General features: G+C 44.4%; 1 protein-coding gene across 1 annotated transcript in view; it reads right to left on the bottom strand.

Annotated features, from left to right (window-relative positions):
• The window catches only part of Su(tpl) (Suppressor of Triplolethal), a 130,613-nt gene that overhangs the window by 13,733 nt on the left and 96,971 nt on the right, over positions 1-19,909 (bottom strand). The window contains exons 3-4 of the mRNA XM_076432024.1: positions 4,213-4,337; positions 3,112-3,228 (exon numbers count right to left, since the gene is read on the bottom strand). Of these exons, the coding sequence (XP_076288139.1) occupies positions 3,112-3,228; positions 4,213-4,337 (242 nt within the window). The remainder of the gene's footprint in view (positions 1-3,111; positions 3,229-4,212; positions 4,338-19,909) is intronic.

Here is a 19,909-nt window from a genome sequence, read left to right as displayed (position 1 = left end):
GCGTCTAACAACAAAAGCGATAATTGGCTTCGCCGTGGTTGGTACCTACTTGCGTCAAAGGGGGATCGATTAATCACCTTTGCCACGCAAAAGGATCATTCGATGAACTGCGTCGCTGAAATAAACTCGTTACTAGACTGCTGATCTTTTTTTTTTGTTTGCGGATTACCCGAATTCGAGGAAACCGAGGCCCAAAACGGATATTTCTCTTTTTCCTTCCACGCTAGCACTACCGGATACTGAAGTAGCGTGATTCTACACCAGGCCTGGCCAACCGAAATGGTTTCGCGGGCCACTTTGATGACGCGTAACGGTACAGCGGGACGCACTTTAGATAAACAGGCTTTTAAAAAGTGTAATACAAATACAAAATGGATAAAACTTTATTGTTATACTATGATTCGATATAATTAACTCTCGAGTCTTAATTAACGAGATATTTCTTTATCCTTTCTTTCACTTAACTTTTGTATATTTATGTCCGACGTTGCACATCTTTTGTTAAAGCACGTGATGAACTCTCTCTCATTATAAATTTCACCTCTGAAAAAAATGTTTCAACTCGTTGTGCAAAATATCTTAAGTTGGAATATCACTCGGATGAAATATAAGTAATGTAAAAATTAATTTTTGATGTGGACGCAAAATTGTTGCACTGTAACTCAATTATATCAAAAGATATCGAACATAGAACTGGAGTTCGTAGTTCGCATTATAACAATGACGCATGCAAATTTTCATTTGTTTAATATTTTTTGTATACATAGAACGAGAAACTTTTGTTTCAATGGAAATATAAAATCGCCCGGCGGTCCGCGTCTTGGCCAGGCCTGTTCTACACCCTCGGTTTAGTGGAAATTCATGTGCTATTGGAAAAGGAAACGACTACGGAATATTCTAAAGCAGTTCCATTGGTTACGTAAACGAGCATCTGCAAAGACACATTTCCCTGGAAAAGGAACGTTCGGGAGGGTCGATCTGTCACGGACCGTTTGAAGATTCCCGCGGAGACAGGTCACGTACCGTACCGAAGGTAGTTCTCGATGTAATGAATAATCACGTAAATGTGTTTTTAACAGACGATTTAATGAAGCGAATTTCAAATTGTAATTGAGAACACGAACGCGAGAAAGCGGTAACGGATCTAACGAGAAATATGCAACGCGCACCTTAATAAATTCAGCTCGGCTTAGAACAGTCCTCTATAGCTACCATTATGCCAGCGAGGGGACGGAAGTACGTGTACTGCCCGCGCGGAGACCGATGCCGAGGGGTTAATTATAAATAAGCTACATGCGGAGGAAAGTAGAAACAGTGTAGTTTTGCCTTGCCGGTTTTGAGTAGCGGATCTTTGTGGAAAATCAAAATTCCGGGGGCCTGAAACATCGTGCTCGGCTGATTTTTTCAAATTTCATGCAACGCTTTTAAGAGAATAGACATCAGGTTGCCCTTTAAGGGAGCCGGGTTGATCGTAAACTTAGACCTTTAATTACCGAAGGATCAAGTCGGCCATCGATGGGTCGGTACAGAGAGAGACGACGCATTTGTCTCGTTTCTTTTATGTTCGTCGCCTTTTTGACTCTTTTTCTCGCGCAAAACGGTTTGCAATTTCTTATGGAAACGCATAATACGCTAGCCTACAGCGAGCTTCAAGTAAATTATACACGAATCGTTCCCCAAACACCTTTCGCGCTTCACGTTCGCACGTGTGAACGTTATCCTTTTAAAGATACTTCGATTTTTTATGAAAACCGATTCGATATTTTTTAAATACTATTTTAAATTAATTTAATATTAACCACAAATATCTCACAATTAACCATAATTCTCACTATTGATTTTCTTACACTTAAGTACGCATTTAACTAGTGATCTTAAATAACACGGTCCAACGAATTTCAACTTTTTTTGGGGATTTCGATTCTCACTATGCAATTCTTATAGAGTTGTTTGCGCTGATTCCGAATCTGTCCTTAATTTTTCTAGGAGAATCAGTGCAAAAAATTATAAGAATTTCATAGTGAGAATCGAAAGCGTTTTTGGCTGTTGGACAGTGTAATTAACAAAGTAAATAAGGTAACAGGCTAAATATAAACCGAACTTTAAGTCTAAGACTGTGTATAAACACTAGATAAAATTAGAACTGGAAAAAACTGAAGGAAAACTAAAATATAACATAAAAGAGTGTATTAGACGTTCTCTGGTGGCACTGTTTCAACTGAATACTGACTGCAAGGAGACAATTTAGTCGAAGGCTTATCTGCAGCATCCCATAAAGACTCTCAATATCGGAAATCTAAACAATTCCCTCATAACATCTCGTGGAGGACCGGGCGAACGACTTTCGATGCTCATTTCTACTTCAATTAGTTATAACTCTTCAATCCGGAAAAATCCGGAACCAATTCTTTTAGGACTATGATCGCAAACCTTTATCGAATGTAATGGTACAAGAAGGAGAGCTCAATTTAACTCAATAGTATAACAAAATCGTCAATAAAGTTATGAAATCGTAAAAAAACTCACAGAATGATTGGTGATGTTGAAATATTCATAACTATACTAATGTAGATGATAACAAAATGAAATCTGCGCGAAAGTGCTCTGTACACCTACCCGAAAAACTTTTGTCATTCAAGAATTTACACAATTCTCCTTAAAACGCTTGAAAATCGCCAATGAACGGACGCTGTATTAGAGACTGTTTAAGAACGCAAAGCGCGCCTCAAAATCTCTTGAATTTAGATAAAGTTTCATGGGTGTACAAACAAAAAAAACAATATTGAAGCCTTATTCTTCAGATCTTTAACTATACGACGGACAACAAAAATTTTCTGACATATATACGCAAAAATTTAGAAATCGAGTTTTTTCCGATATTTCGGCCGAATACCCCACTGTGCGACGAGCGAATAAATAGCACGGGGCTGTTTCGATTTGTTTACGAAGCTGGTGAGCACACGAATATGATACGGAAAGAGCTGGAAATAGAACGAACGACCGCGAAGAGGGTCGACGACGACGACGACGCGGAAGAAAAATCGGTCCCTCCCGGGGATCGATGGAGCCGAAGAACGTTCGACAACCGTCTCCGCGAAAGGGCTGACTTACCATTTGTTCTTGTTATTCTCCTCGGCGACGGCCATTCGATGCCTGGTTGTCTCGTACACGTCGTCGTTCGCCTGTATCCGCATTTTACACGGCAACGCGCCAAGGCTCTCCAGACTCCTAGACAGGAAAAAATCACGGCGATAAGGAAACCGATAAGTCGGCTGGAATCGATCGGCGATCGATTTTTAGAAAAAATGGGACATGAATCGATAGACATCCATACGGCACACCTGCTAATAGGTGTACAGTAAAGTCGCGATATTTGTTAACGACGCGTAGGCGATAGTTGTCAGGTGCCTACCCACTGCACTGCCGGCCAACGCCATAGGGCGACGATGATTGATCTCGGCTTGGGTATATCTCGGGTAAAACTTCTTTATTTTCCATTATTTTTTATGGGACTTTCACCAATATATTTCTGGCATTTGTCTGATTAAAATAAGACCAAACACGATATAATTTCAACTGTATTTAGTGGTTCAATCGACGATGAAAGTTTCAGGCGCAAGGATGGACAGCGTATGGGAAAGCAAGAGACATAGTTCAAAGGCCCGCGTGTTCGCTGTCCTTCCTTGCGCCCGAAACCTTCATCGTCGATTAAACTACTAAATACAGTTGAAATGATATCGTGTTTGGCCTTATTTTAATCAGAAAAATGCCAGAAAGAAGTTGGTGAGAGTCCCATAAAAATAAAGAAGTTTCTGTACATTTGATTAGTAGTGATTCACACCGATACGCTTCGGCCACGCGGTCCGTATTTCACGCCGTCATTCTCTACGTTCGGCTTTCGTTTGAATTCTCTGCGCGGTCGGCGCGGTAGACGCAGTCATAAAAAAATAATGTCGGTATGCGATACTTGTCCGAGCAGAACACAGGCTGTTTGACAAGAATCGCGACATTACTGTATCGCTCTTGTCGAGACATGACGTAACATCACCGTCGAGGCTTGCATCGACAAGATCGCGGATACGTTAAGGCGTTAAGGGAAAAAAGACTCGACCACCCGGCAGGATAGCGTGATGCACGCGCAAGAGAAGGCGTTGAAAGAGAAAACGAAGATAAGGAGACGCTGAAAGGCAAAACTGGAAACATGTGACTCACTTGGGGCCGGTCTGCTGTATGCATTCGAAGCCACCCTGAGCACCCTCGATGTCCTGGCTGCCGGAAAGGCTGAACGTGAAGCCTGCCGATCCATGGCTGGATTGCGTGGATGGAAATGAGAGTTGCTGGAATCAGAACAGCCGTCCGTTAGCTCGGCGCGCTTTCATGCCGCTAATAAGGTCGCATTAAATTACGAAACTGCTTATGGTGTACCTGTCGTGCACGTGACACGGCACGTCATATACCTATTGCCTCGGCGGCTACCTATCCCACCGCGACCGCGCCGCTTCGGGTACATGAAGCCGGATACACACGCGTATGTATCCAGGCCTGCTTCATCTATCTACTTATCAGTCTGACTGTCTGTCTGTCTCGCTGTCTGAGCCTCTTTCCGTGGGAATCGTAAACACTTATTCGAGAAAATGCTAACGGGTATTTCAACGAGAGGTGTCATTTTAAATCGACAGAAAAACGCAATGTTTTTGTGAAAAGTGGTGATATATCTTTATCTTAATCCAAAGTACAAATTCTGAGATTAATAATGGAACGCGATATATCTGCCAAATGTCCGCCTCGGCTCTTCTTACAAATGGTCATTCCTTTGATGAAACTTTTCGTCACGTTTTCGCATAATTGCCCCTGTATTTCGCGAATAACAGCTCCAATATTGTTTCTGAGTTCTCCAGTTGTTGACGGAGCATTGGTGTACACTTTGTCTTTAACATAACCCCAAAGAAAAACGTCTAACGGTGTTAAATCACACGATCTCGGCGGCCAATTGAAGTCTCCATTTCGAGAAATGACTAAGATACACTAAGATGCACTTGCCCCGTAAATATTACTACACGGGGCAAGTCCGTACTATCACGGTGGGGTAAGTCCGTACTGTATGAATAACTATAAAACTAAATAATATAATTTAATGCAATAAGAAGCATTTTATGGGAGGCTTGTTGATCATTCAACATCCCATTTTGGGGCAAATGCGTCCTAGTTGGCACTTTGTACAATATCCTATCAAAATGATAATTTTCAAGCATTATTAGTATCCTACGTAATACTAATTCATCAGTAACAACTAGACTGCGGATCTTTATGCAAAATAAAAAATGTTCGAATTGATTGCAGGACACAGGAGCCAAATAAAAATTGTATTCTTCTTTTAATTATCTTATTAAGCTGAAACTAATACATTGATGTCCTTAAATATTTTTAAAATGTCCGCTACTCTAAATTACTGATACCCATTTTTGTCATAAATGCATAAAATCGGGCGGACTTACTCCACTCCACCGTATGGATATCTTCAATTTTTGAAATTGTTCAACAACGTTCAATTTCATCTACTCAATTTTGCTATAAATGCATAAGAGACCGGCAGTCCACTAATAACCTCCTGGTTTTACTTGTCCAATGACATCGCCATAACAGTTGACTGCTGACACTTAAAAAATCGCGCGGAATTTAAACTGACACCTCTTGTTGAAAGACCCACTAATACAATGACGCTGCTGGAAAAATAGTTCCATCGATTGAATTTCGATCGTCGTGTACGCGTGGCAACGCGGATCAAAATGGTTTCCGCGCGCACCGCAGAGCATTCAATTTACTCGCGGCGCGCGTCGCCGAGATTAAAATATTCCGGCGGCGCGGTGCAGTCGCGTGTCCCGCGCTGAAATTGCACCGAAACAACGATGATCAGGAGCACCGTGTCAAATTACACCCGAGGCCCCGGCATAATTGAATACCGGCGACGCTGTTTGCCGGTTTGCATCTCGTCCGACCATAATTTCGTCGGATAACAAAGGTGCACGGTTTATCAGCGCGCTAGATAATCCCGTGGCCGCTTAGCCTTGCGTCGAGCACGCGTGCGAATGCATTTACTCGTCGGCCACAAAATTACTCCGGATAAACGTCGCAAAATTGAAGCGGGAACAGGCGTAAACGAAGCGGCCGTCGAGTTCGCGGAATTAGCGTGTAACAAAGCTGAAGTCCTCTTCGTTGTTCGGCCATTGCAATACCGAGCGCTGCAGCGACGCTTTCTCGAAATCGGGAGGTTTATTTCTGTTCCCTTTTCCACCGTCGACCATTGTTTCTCGCCTAAAAGGGAATTCGCACGAGGACACGCGTCTCCGTATGAAAAGTTCAACGATAATTGTACCCGAAGCGCGCTCCAGCCGCGGGCGAACTCGCTCTTTCACGAAAAAGCTACTGATCGAAGGAGGCCAGGGTTATCACGATTGTGTCCCCGATTTCCTGCACCTCGGGGTAATGTCAATAAAGACGGTAGGATTTTAATTGCCTATATAAGAGATTGCAGCTTCGAAGTCAAACTTGTTTAGCCTAGTTTTATTTCCAATACACGTTCCTCGTGTATCTCGCGCCGCGTTTGGGTAGCTGCGAGGATAAATACAAATACGCTTGCTATCTTCTACACGGTGAGTCTAAATCACACGCGCCTGAAGAAAATGAACGCGGTGATTTTCATATCAGCGTTACCAGTTAGCGTTGACGGCGTAAAAGTTGAAACGACAGCCTCCCGGAGTGTCTTCGAAATTAGCTGTTGCGACGCCTGGTTTCTAATCACTTCTCGTATAATTTTGTGCGCGCGAGTTGCGAAAGTTGTTCAATTAATGTTAAACGATTGTAGAATCCAGGATAGACAGAAACGGTATTCGGCCGCGCGTGTCTAGTAAATGGCAGCGAGTAGCGTCGGCAGTCGATGATGCTTGCATCCCATGCGAGCACGGTGTGTGTTTGCTTTGCTACACGAGCTCCGCGGCCATAAATCTATCCGGTAGCTCTTGTATAATCAGTATTAGCGGGTTAAACTCTCTTTGGATTAGAAGTGACAAAGAAATATACGAAACGCGACGACTTACTCGGCTCGAGAGGGGATCGGCGCGCGCGCGAAAGCGAGTTACAAAAGTTGCGGGCGCATGTGCAACGAAGGTCACTGCGGTAAAACCTCGTCCGAAGCTGCAGCGGAACGCTATCGCATCCGGCGCGCGAACCGGACGCCGAAATGGCAAATGGCCCGGGACGAAACTCGCTCTCGTCGGAAACTCTTTGCAATTTCCTTAACCGAAATTTAAGGCGATCCCCTCGTTGCCGGCACGTGAAATATCCGCGAGGGGATGCAACCCTCGCCGCAGAATCGTTCAAACTACCATCGTGACGTCGATACTGGCTGTTTATCTCGAAATTCGATATTTAAACGTGGTCGAGTCGTCGTTCTCGTCGCAGTTCTTTACCCCCAACGGTCCCGGACGACCCGCCAAGAAACCCGGTTTCCATGCTTTCGAGAATTAAACGTCTGTCCGGACAAACGAGAGCGGCTCGGCCGTTTTTCACCGATTGAATTTCATCGAAAGCCAGCAGACCACGACCACGAGGTATTTCGCAACGCGACGAGTGCTGCGCTGCCGCCTCTGCCCCCTTTATCCTTTCTCTTCCTCGATTCCTGCGAAATCCTTTCTTTTTCCTCGTGCATCGACTCGCTTCGTAACACCTCCTGACATTTCGGAGTCGGTCAGCGAACCGATATCGCCGATCATTTTCTTTTTTCTTTTTCTGCTTCGCAATTTTGACCGATGGTCATTTCGAGAAAGAGAGAAACGCTGCTTTCATGCTGCAAATTCTCCGTTTTTACTGAGCTCACGCTATCTGTCCGTTCGTCTGTCTGTCCTAGCTTTAAAAGGTTGCATCTTTTGAATCCGGATTAGGAATCTGTGTTAGTGGTCAGGATTATAAGTCTGCATAGAAATAATTAAAGAAAGAATAATAAAATACTTGCTAATGCGTGGAAAAGGCCTCTATGACTAAAAAGCAGAACAATAATTATTTAAATAAAAAAATTTTGAATATACCACGTTTTTAAGACGGACTAAAAAGTAGAAAATAATTTTTCCTAGCCCCATACAGATAGTCCTGAAAATTTGTGATTGTGAATTTGGAATAGCTATGAAAATACTCGCAAGATTTAAAACGGAAAACGTGGGGCACAAGATAATAAGGAGTGTAGAGAGTAGCTGCCGTTGAGAAAACTCTCACAACAGTTTCATATCATTTGCAGTGCAATAAAATCGTTAGTGACTTAGGTGAACTATTCATGTATCAATTATCTATTGATTCTCATGCAAAATGATACCAAATATGATATAAATCCGATGAAATTTACTCGTGCAATGGACGATGAAAGTTTCGAACGCAAGGAGGAACAGCGTATGGGAAGTTCTTTGAACTGTGCCGGCGACTGCGACTCTCCGCGTCTCCTTCTTTCCCATACGCTGTCCTTCCTTGCGCCCGAAACTTTCATCGTTAATTAAACCACTAAATACAGTTGAAATTATATCGTGTTTGGTATCATTTCGCATTAGAAAAATGCCACGAATATGTTGGTGAAAGATCCATAAAAGAATAATGAAAAATAAAGAAGTTTGTCATCGATTGTCCTTCTCTACGTTTGGCAAAACTCAAAGAATATTATCCCTGGCGTATAAATGATCCTGGGCAGACTCGTATTGGGGGACTTTTATATCGACAAAATACTGTACATATATTAAAAATTTTTCTTTTCGTTTAAATAATTTTAAAAATATTATTTCCATATATTTTTTGATTTTCGTCCCGATCCCCATTTAAATGTCGCACCGTGCGACGAGGTGGGTGGCACGGTTGCGAAACGCTTGTCTGCATGACGGTGCAGCGAGCGCAGACAAGCGCAACGAGTGCAGCACAGTTAAAGGGTACCGGCGGCTTTCGATAATTCAACGCCTGCACTCCCCGGACACTTAGCGCGGCCTTTTTCTTTCTATTTCGCGCGCACCGCGGAACCGGTCGGTCCTGTCGCGATAACCGGTGACGAAACGACGAATGCGCGAACAAGCGCAGCGAATCAGCGCACCGATCGTCGGTCGCGAAATTACGACAGAGCTACACATTCGGCGGGTTCGCGCGCTTCAACCGTGAGACCGCTATCGTAAACTGTTGCTTTCGTTTTTGCCCCCGCCGCCCCGTCCTTCTACCCCCCGCCGGAAGGATTATCGGTCACGTAACCGACGCGTGGATAACGCGAGTTCGCTTACCGCGATAAGAACACCATTTCTCGAGTGTAATTAATTAATATGTATGTGGCATCGACTGCTCGATAGTGCGACTGTCACTTTTTCTCCATCATCTCTCATACAGAGTGTTTTAAAAAACCATTCAATATTTATATGGTACGCAGAACGCGCTCTCTGCCGAGTTAAAAAGGTTATAAGGGTATAAACATAAAGTCAACCGGCTCCTAATTATCGTCGCAGGCGACGACGTTTATCTCAATGTTCCATATGTATTTCACGGCAGAAGAAAACTTTCGCCAACTGCCCGGCGCAGCGAACGAGGGGATCGCGATTGCGGATCGTAGATCGGTGATCGATCGACAGGCGGATCGGAGTACCGGGAAAACGATGACAGGAGACAAGCCGATGGTAATCGCGTCGAGAAGGAAGGGAACTTCTATCAGGGACGTTCGCGTATCGAGGACACGGAGGATCTGCCCCCTTCCCTTCACTTTTCGCCTCTGAAACGAAAGGTTGAACCTCGTAAGAATGCGATATGCAAGTTTCGCGAAGGGAGCGAAAGCCCCGCCACGCGAAAATTTTGCTGCGCTCGGAAGGACGAGGCGGAGGACACGCCGGCCTGCATCGATCCTTTCTCGCGGCTGTTAGACGTTTTTAACAGACAGACAGACAGACAAACAGGCAGACAAACAGACAGACAGACAAACAGGCAGACAAACAGACAGACAGACAAACAGACACACAAACAGATAAACAGACAGACAAACAGACAGACAGACAAACAAACAGACAAACAGACAAACAGACAAACTGGCAAACAGGCAAACAAACAAACAGGCAGACAAACAGACAAACTGGCAGACAAACAGGCAGACAAACAGGCAGACAGACAAACAGGCAGACAGACAAGAAAGCGAGCAAATAAAAACGTGGTAAAAATGAAGCAAGAGGGAAATAATTTTGTTTCGGAAAGCATCGTATCGCAAAAAGAGTGGACAATCGTGAAGCGTGTCCCCCAGTCCACTCGTCCGACGCTGATCGCCAGTGAAAGGGCTCTTCTTCGCGCGTCGCAGGATATTTTCTGCCAAGATACACCGGTCTCCGTTTACGAGTTTTCGCGTCGCCTCTTCCAACGTAATCCTGAAGAAGAACGCGGCCTCACTTTCGTTTCACTTTATCCCCCGTTTCCTTCGCGCTAAATCCTGCGGGATTCCTGTTGCGCAATTCGCATCGTAATAAAACGCCAATTTCTTTAGCCGGTAATTAAACCAGTTACCCCAACTAAGAAAAGATGATGTAATTCAATTCCGAAGTACTTATTACGGCGGTTCCGTGATCTGCGGTCTGTCTGGCATTTTTTGATATTAATAGAGTATTTACGCAACGTTCGGCATACTTCGAACGATTATTGATCACTAGACAGTGGATCTTTACGCAAGATAACAATTTTGTGTCTGGATTGCAACAAAGTGGGGAACAGGAGTTTATTTTCTTTCTTCGTGTGAGCCGTTTATTTTGAAAGTGGCCCGAGTCCATTTAAGTTTGAATCGAGAGATTTAAGAGCTTGCGTTTCTTGCGTCTTCTCACCAAGAATGGTAAGTTTTTGTAATTTTATTTGATGTGTATTGGTCATTTTAAGGTCAAGTTCACTTTTTCAAATGGAAACATATTTTTTTCATTACACCAATTTATTTTATGAGAAAAAACACGTAAGTTTCATACGAAATGTTTTCTAATTCGACAATCTACAAAACTGCATCTCTTAAATTATCGTTACAGGCCCAGATAAAAAAAGTTGACAAAACATCATGTTTCAAAAATTTTGTATAATTCCTACCAATTGCAATCTTAATAAATTTTTGTTTACTTATTCTCTAGCGAACTAGAACTAGAAAAAACTAGAAAACATTCAAGTCCTTTGGACCAATTTCGAAAAAGTTATGCGATTTTGAAGGGTGTCCACTTATTATTGCCGCTGACTGTAGCTCCGAGTGCAAAAAGGTTAAAATTCATCTAATGTTTCCACTGTTTTAAACTACACCTACTCATGTTTGTCATAAATGCATCAAATCCGCTGTCTATTGATAACGTATGCTCTCTCGGGTGGAATACTGTATCATACGCGACGCGTAGCCGACAGATTAGGTTTCGTGAAGCGTCCAACAATGTTGCACGGAGCTTGGTGCATGGTAAGAGGCTGCCTCTGTCACACGCAATTCATGTTACGTAGCGTTGCACTCTGTAACAGGTGTGCAGCCTAGCGCGTTATCGACATTTCGTCGTGGCGCTACGCGGCGGTTATGCAACAATGTTGCAGACTTCCGTGCGCGGAGCTGCACGAAGATGAGCTACAATGTTGCGCGGGCGGCGAGCGTGTGTATGAAGCTTACGCATTAACCCTAATCGATGCAGCCCAAACATCGGCGAGCCGCGTGCGCGCTCGGATGTCAAAGCAAAGAGGCAACTAGCTAGCTAGCTGCTGTTTACACGTGTTCACCGGCGTGTTGTAATCGCTGCTTTCCGACGTCGACGACGACACACCGAAACTTCCCGGTAAACAAGATGGCCAAACCTCCGCGTTCCGAACATTCTCGACAGTGGTTCGCGCGTCGAGAGATTGTTCATTTTTCTTGAACGCGTTCACGGTTCAATTTTAATTAAGCTCGCGCGATTACAATTCGATCGTACGCTGTTCGCCAACCTCGCCTAACCATTCGCGGTGCCAGCTTCGAATGTATTTTGGTGCTTAAGGCCGCAACAGCTGACGGGACGAGTTGCGATCGCTCGGGCCTCGCATGCGCGAAATTTCCTCGCGTCGGAATTGCCGGCACGGTCCAGAAATCGGTTCTTGCTCAAGTTTTGATTATGTACCCCGAAATTTACAATTACAGACTCGATCCGTAGATAAGAATCGTTCCTCTAATTATAGCGAGGCGACGATCGATGGAATAATCAAGGAAGAATATTCCGATTCAGGGAATGACTATGAATCAACGAGAGCGACGAGCCGCGACTCGAATGACGCCTCGCGAGTGAATGACACTCGGCTACCGAGAGCACAAATGACGATGAACCCGACGCGGTTGACGCTTCCACGCGTTCCCGACGGTTTCATGAACTTTCTTCCTGATTCTCCTTTCATTCGCGGCACGCACAGAGGGACATGAAAGCGAAAACGCCGATGGAAGCTGTGCCTTTTGTTCTCGGGGCCTCGTTAGAACTCGATGACGAGGCTAATGATTGACGCAAAGGCCCCGAGGTGAATTGTCAACCGCACAAGTCGGGCTGCGACTAATCAATTTTCCTCAAATGTTCGAACACTTGTTCCGTGTGACTAATGAGCTGAATTCTACTGAAAATACAATACGGAAAATCAAGCGAAACACGACGAGACAATTATTAATTACTAGTTCAGCGCTAGCTTTGTTCGATATTTCAAGGTTGTCGGTATTTTTAAGCAACCATACCACGACTGGGGAAAAGCTTCGGGAAACGGGACGAGTAACTTCCGCCCCGCTAAGAGTGTTTTGTCGTTAACTTTAACGAGCCGGCCCCGTATTCACCGAGCCGCGCTCGAGCACCGAGAAAATCGCGCTTAATTGGACCAAACTTTCATCCAGCCGTGTTTGTCAGCCGGGAGAGAGAAGTTCGGGCTTGCTGGGGTACATCGAACTTCGAACGAGAGGGCTTCGTTGGTCCGCCTCGGACACGAGACGCGGGTAGAAACGCTACCCTCGAACGCAGCGCTCGGATTTACTTACTCGCGACGGCAGAGTTTCGAAGGCTACGCCCAGTGGCGTGTTATCCTATGAGCAACTTGGGCAAATGCCCGGGGCCCCAAGCAAAGGGGGGCACCGAACACAAACCAAGACCCAAATTCTACTCCAAATTCTACGTTTTTCTCATAAAGTTATTTAGTTGGGATTAGGGGCCCCAAAATTTTACTTTGCCCAAGGCCCCAACTAACTCCCGGTGGCGGTCCCAGTTCGGAGCTCCTCAGGCGCGTCCCATACTCGCTATTCGTGGCGTCTAGCAGAACTAGGGCCGCCACGGGGAGCGAGACGCGCGGCCTGGTCAAGGGGGCGTGGCCTTCAAAACTCGGCCGTAAGTAAATCCGAACGCTGCTCTAACGCAAGGATATGACTCGAGGATCTCGAATTTCGTGAATTTAAGCGAGCACCGTAGATCGGAGCAATACGATTCCCTTGGAACGATCGGTGCCACGACCTGTGTGGTCGCGATAAGACGACGAAAACAGCGAAGACGGACCCCAACGACGACGGAACAGGAGGAAAACGGAATTTTCACGGTCGAATCGTGTCTCGCGTGAATTTACAACCTGTCGGATGGCTCGCGGGCCAAGGCGGACGACGAGAGAGTGCTTCGCTGAGACGGCAAAGTTCGCGCGGAGGGCACGTCCTCGCGCGAGATAAAAGACGTACGGCTCGCCGCGCCGGTAGCTTCATATTTCATCGGTGTTTCGTTATTCGATTACGTCACACGCTGCCCCATGGGGCCTTTGACTTGGTTTCTCGCGACCTCCCGTGACGCAGCACTGAAATTCTCTCCACGCACGCAAAGCCGAACGCCGCGGCGCCTCGCCGTCAAGATGGCGGACGCGGAAATTGGCCGGTTATTACACGACCAATTCAATTACAGAGTCCCCTCGCCTCGGACGACAGGAAAACACCGAGCCTTTGCTACATTCTCGGGAAATTCTTTGCGTTACGGGCACACCGAGCCATTTGTTTCCGCATTAGGCTCGGAATTCGTCGACGAGTTTTGGTGGCGAACTCATTACAAACATCGATCGGCTCGAAGTAGGTTCGGTTCACCGAGTATGTACGCGTCATTCCAGTCAACAGACTGCTAATTGTGTCGGGTGTTGCAATTCGTTGAGTCATCGCGGCTCGGATTCGCGAGAAACAGGACTCGCGATTCGATTTCGTCGAGGTCTGCCGACAGAAGATAAAGGCTGGAAAGAAATGACGGCGACGCGCGGCGCGACGATGCGAGTTGAACGTGACACTTATAAATTAGACGAGAAAGCAGACGCGTTTGCCGGGGACTTCCTTAAAACCTAGCCTCTCGCGGTGAATTTTATATGTCGCGTGTCGCAACGCTCGCTTTCACTTAATGCGATTTAATTCGTGAACTTTCAAATGCCGCGCGACGAGAGACGCGCTCGCCGCGCCGCGCCGTCTTCGTTCGCGCAATTGTATCATTTTTCACGCGTTATACCGTAATCGGCCGCGATTACGCGCCAGCGCGCAATAACCACGCCGCGTAGTAAAACGCGATTATCCGAGACATTACATGTCGTCGCGAGAAAGCTCAAATAATTATTCATTGTTCGTTGCGCAACGGTTGCGGAACGCATTCTCCACCGAGTGCTGCGCGTTTACGCATCTCTCGCGGGCGAACCTTTTCGCGATCTTCTTTCACGTTGTACAGGAAATAAATCCTCTATAGTGGCGAAAGCCTCGGGGAGGTTCGTTAGCAAAGTTCGTAGACGGACACTATCTTTTTGATAATAAATTTTTTAATGTATTCGAATTAAACGGTTCGATCGTTTTTTTTTTTATTTGGTATGTGTGAAAGTAGAAGTGGTAAAAGTGTTGAAAATTTGTTGATAATACTATTTCTCATGAAGTTAGGAATTATATTGTTTTTGATCTACATTTTAATAAAAATAACTTTCTATTACTTATATCTTAGCTATTGATAATTTTGTGTTAGACCAGTCCTTGAGTATCCTTACAGTTTCAATTCCAAACTGTCTCGACATTGACGCATAAAAACTGTCCTTTGTTGTGTGTTTCTCGCCATCCATGGTAAATGTTGCGCCGAAAACATTTAAAAATTTATTATCAGCAAATACGATCGATAGAAGAAACATACTTAAAATTTTTTTGAGCTTCGAAGACCGAGCCGAACGTAGAAAATGGCAGCTGTGTAAAGAGAGACCGCGCGCGGCCGACTCTCCGCGTCTCTTTCCTTCCCATACGCTGTCCTTCCTTGCGCCCGAAACGTTCATCCACAATTAAACCACTAAATACTGTTGAAATTATATCGTGTTTGGTCTTATTTTAATCCGAAAAATGCCACAAATATATTGGCCAAAGTTTCATAAAAAAATAAGCAATAATAAAAAAGATTTTATATTAATATTACATTGTGAGGACGCGCGAGCCTTTGAACTGTGTCGGCGACTGCGACTCTGTGCGTCGCATTAGTAGTAGTTCACACCGATATACCCGAGCCGAGATCAGGTTACTCACTTAGAGGGATGGGGGGGATATTCTTGGTCGCATCTATCGTATAGAAATTATTGCGTCCATAAAGCATTTCCTGTATTAGGCTTTGCTATGAACGAGATCAAATTACTACAGTGGAGAGGATATTTTCTGCATTCATCTTGTACGATCTTTTCGCGACTATAGAGGATTTATTGTATGGACAAAATTGTTTGAAGAGGAAAGCAGTTTGTCGGGGAAGTTCGGAGAACTTTTCGCGCGCTCGTTGACGGATCGAACGGGACGGGTGACAAGCGAAAAAGAAACAAGACAAAGGTAACCGCGATCAGGTGTCCCTGGCTGAGGATGAAGCGGCATTTGGCACAAGGTCGGGCCGCGTATAGGTGCACCTTCATTTTTCGCTCGCGCGCGGTGCGTGCGCTCGCAGACACGCGCGAAATAATCTGCGTGACTCTACCGTCTCGCATTCTCGCGTCCCCTTTCGAAGCGCGTCGAGCGGCGACCTCTCCGTACGAAATGGCCGCGTCACCGTTGTTAATTAACGTTACACGTTAACGCGACGACCGACACGCGGAAAATAAATCGCGACGAGTGAAAGTGACGCGAATGACGGGACCGCGTGACACGTTGCCCCATTAACCTGTCCCCCGTGGACCGACGACGCGACGGGCTTTCTAGGTTGAACGATGTCACTCGTCTGTTTCTGCCGATCGAACGGAGATTGCGTACACCTTTCTTCCATTATTAATAAACCGTATTTTTCGGCAACACCAGACCTACCGAGCCTTAAAAGTAACTGGTACACATGTTCCCTTATAAGAATGACAAGATTGACTCTTTGTATTTAGACTTTGTGCAGTTCTTATTGTGATACGTGCACTACTAAAGATATCTGTACAATCGTTTCTTATGAGATCAGTTTTATCATTTTTCTAATTGGAAAATAATTGTTGGTAGGTTTAGTGTTAATAACGGCTGCTCTTTACTTTACCAGACTCAAAATTTGTACCTTTCTCCTATAAATTATGATGTCTTTGTTATGTAATCCAGTAGATTTTATTACATACCAAATACATCATAATTTATAAGAGAAAGGCACAAATTTTGAGTAAAGTTTATCCTTAATAACTCCTTCGCAAAGGATAACGTTCCTTCGAATCATTTCAGGAATTATCCCTTTCAAGGTAGTACATTTTTGAAACATCCTGTATATTAACTAAATATGGTCTAACAGGTTGAATTAGTACTTTTCTTTGCTGTCCTTGAAGACACAACTGTTACGACATCTTTATCAGGAGCAGTTTACGCGGTTAAATATGCGCCCGATGTTTAAACAAATGTCCGACAGTCACGACACGTTTGCGTTTCCGCTGGCTTCACAAAAACGACCTAAATTCCATACCGAGGCAGAGAGAACAGCTGTTGCGCGTGCCGATGAAAAATGAAAAAAGAACGCGTTGCGAATACGGATTTGGAAATCCTTCCACCGTAATTATAAATTATATTTGATTACTACGGAACAATAGTTTTTGCGATATTGACCATTAATCGTCTACCTAATTAGAGACTTCTTGCGATCGGTATCACTATCGATGGAACTACGGGCGAGTTCCGTTGATGGGTTCGATTAATCCACTTAGCTGAGAAGTGTTCAGGAGCAGAATTTATCGCGAACAGAATGCTCGAGTTTTTCCCTCTAAAAATCTGACTTTACAACCGTTATAGTTATATAAACAAAATATAATGTGGCCCATATTTACTGTACATGTGAAGCATATAACTTAGTTACTCCATACCGTCAATTAAGCCACAAAATAGAATTGAAATCATATCGTGTTTAGTGTAATTTTAATCAGAAAAATGCCAGAAATAAGTTAGCGAAAGTCACCTATAAAAAAAGTAATAATAAAAAAGTTTTTTATCGACATTACATTGTGAGAACACGTGGGCCTTCTAACTAGGGGTACCAGAAATGTTTTATCCAAATATAGAAGAAGTAGTGAAAACAGGAGTTCAAGTAAAAGAGGTACACGGCACATTTTAATCTTTTTTATTCAAACAAAGATTTTTGAAAATTATATGCTATTCAAATATGATGTAGGAGATCAAGTTCAAATATAGAAGATCTGGCAATCGGCGACGGCGACTGTCTCGTTCTTTTCCATACGCTGTCCTCCCTTGCGCCCGAAACTTTCGTCGCCGATTAAACCACTAAATACAGTTGAAATTATATCGTGTTTGGTGTCATTTTAATCAGAGAAATGCCAGAAATAGGTTGGCGAGAGTTCCATAAAAAAATAATGAGAAATAAAGAAGTTTTGCCCGAGATATACCCGAGCCGAGATCGATCATCGCCGCCCTGCGGCGTTGGTCGGCAGTGGAGTGGGTAAGCACCTGACAACTATAGCGACTTTACTGTATTTCCGTAACTGGTGTACCGTAAGTGCGCAGAGATCTCGAACCTAGTCGTGACCTCTAATGACGCGACGGAACCGGAACAATCGATCCTCGAAAGGAATCGGCCATTGTATCGCGGAGTCTACTACCGGTTCGGTTGTTGGCGCCATTGTAACCGTTAATGTCGCCGACTTACGAAGCCCCATAGGTGCGGTTTACACGAACGTCGCGCCGGCTTGCCTGTTCAATTTGATCGCGGCGCAACTGCTCGCCGCGGATCATCCGGTCGTTAGGGGAATCGCGTTAGCCATGTAAAAGCTCGTTTCTATGGATGCTTCGTCGAAGACGTCGCCGAAAATCTCACGAATGCGTTGGCACAAGTTTCATGAAAAAATAATAGAAATAGACAACGATCAAGTATTGTCGTTGCATCGGTATTGTCTCATCGACACAAGCTGAACCGAGACAATGACAAGTCGGCGGCGACCGATTGCGCAACCATAGACGGAATTAATCGAAATGTATGGGTACGGGTCGCGACGTTCCGCTTCGCGTTGCGCGACTTTAAATGCCCGTGGACCGTGCCTCTTCCTTCTCCTCTCGTCATCGTCGTCGTCGTCGTACACTGTCGTCGGATTACACAACAAAGAATCGCGCGAAAAGAAACCCGCGGAGAAGAAACGAAAATAGCACTCGCAATACGATCGCTCGAGTCTGCTTATCGAATGGAATTTTTTCATATCCGGCATTCCTTTTTCTTTCTCTTTCTCTTCGCACTTGAAATTCGAGCCGGTTCTCGATCGACGTCGAAACAATTGATCGCGCAACGAAGCGTTCCTATACGAAGAATCACTTATGAGTAGACTGATCTTTATATAAAATAAAAATTGTGTCTGCATCGATTGCAAGAAATAGAAATCAAATTGAATGTTATTTCTTCCCTTAATGAGTTTAATAGAGGAGAAATTTTTGGTTGAAATGTTTTCGATTCTCCAACAATTTCTTATTTCATCTACGCGTTTTTCCTCGACATTTCCATCGGTATGATGAATACAGAAGATTCCCAAGTAGACTGCAGATCTTTATGCAAAAGAAAAATTGTCTGCATCGATTCCAAGAAATAGAAATCAAATTGAATGTTATTTCTTCCCTTAATGATTTTAATAGAGGAGAAATTTTTTCGATTTTCCAACAATTTTTAATTTCATACACGCGGTTTTCCTTGTCATTTGCATCGGTACGATGAGTACAGAAGATTCCCAAGTAGACCGCAGATCTTTATATAAAATAAAAATTGTCTACATCGATTGCAAGAAATAAAAACCAAATTGAATGTTATTTCTTCCCTTAATGATTTTAATGGAGGAGAAATCATATATGGACATCTTCAATTTTGAACATTTCTCAACAATTTTCAATTTTCCTATAAATGCATGAAGATCCGCAGGTTACTTGTGAGTGAATTTTTTTCGTTCGCGAACTTAATTCGATCAAAGTTTGGCTTGAACGAAATCCAGCGGGAGCCACACCCGCGAATGAGTTTGACAAGCTCATATTAAATTCTGTACGGTGCGAACAAACGCAAATAACGGGATAGAGCGAGAGCGGGTCTAGGAATATCGGTGAACATTTTCGGCCGCAGGTAAACTCGTGCTGCAGTTCAGAGAATCGAGCTGGGGGGATCCTTTTCAGCAGAGCGGTGCATTCCATCCCGTCGTTAACTTTTAACGTAAAAATTTCGCAATGGTTCGCGGCCGCGGTACTCGAACCATCGGGGTTACGCAACGGTAGCCCAGATCCGGCCGCTTGCAATTAGAAACTCCTCGTTATTCATCGGCGTTATCGGTTCATTAAGCCGCGGCTTGAAAATTTCGAGGTTCCCGGCCGTTTCGCAACCGGGGAGCGGTGTTGCGACACCCGGAACCCTAATAAACTAGCTTGATACCACGCTTGATTGATCGTCGGCCGAGCAGCGTA

The sequence above is a fragment of the Lasioglossum baleicum genome, chromosome 10 (assembly GCF_051020765.1).
Source record: "Lasioglossum baleicum chromosome 10, iyLasBale1, whole genome shotgun sequence".
NCBI classification, from domain to species: Eukaryota; Metazoa; Arthropoda; class Insecta; order Hymenoptera; family Halictidae; genus Lasioglossum; species Lasioglossum baleicum.
This window is presented reverse-complemented; position numbering and strand designations above follow the sequence as displayed.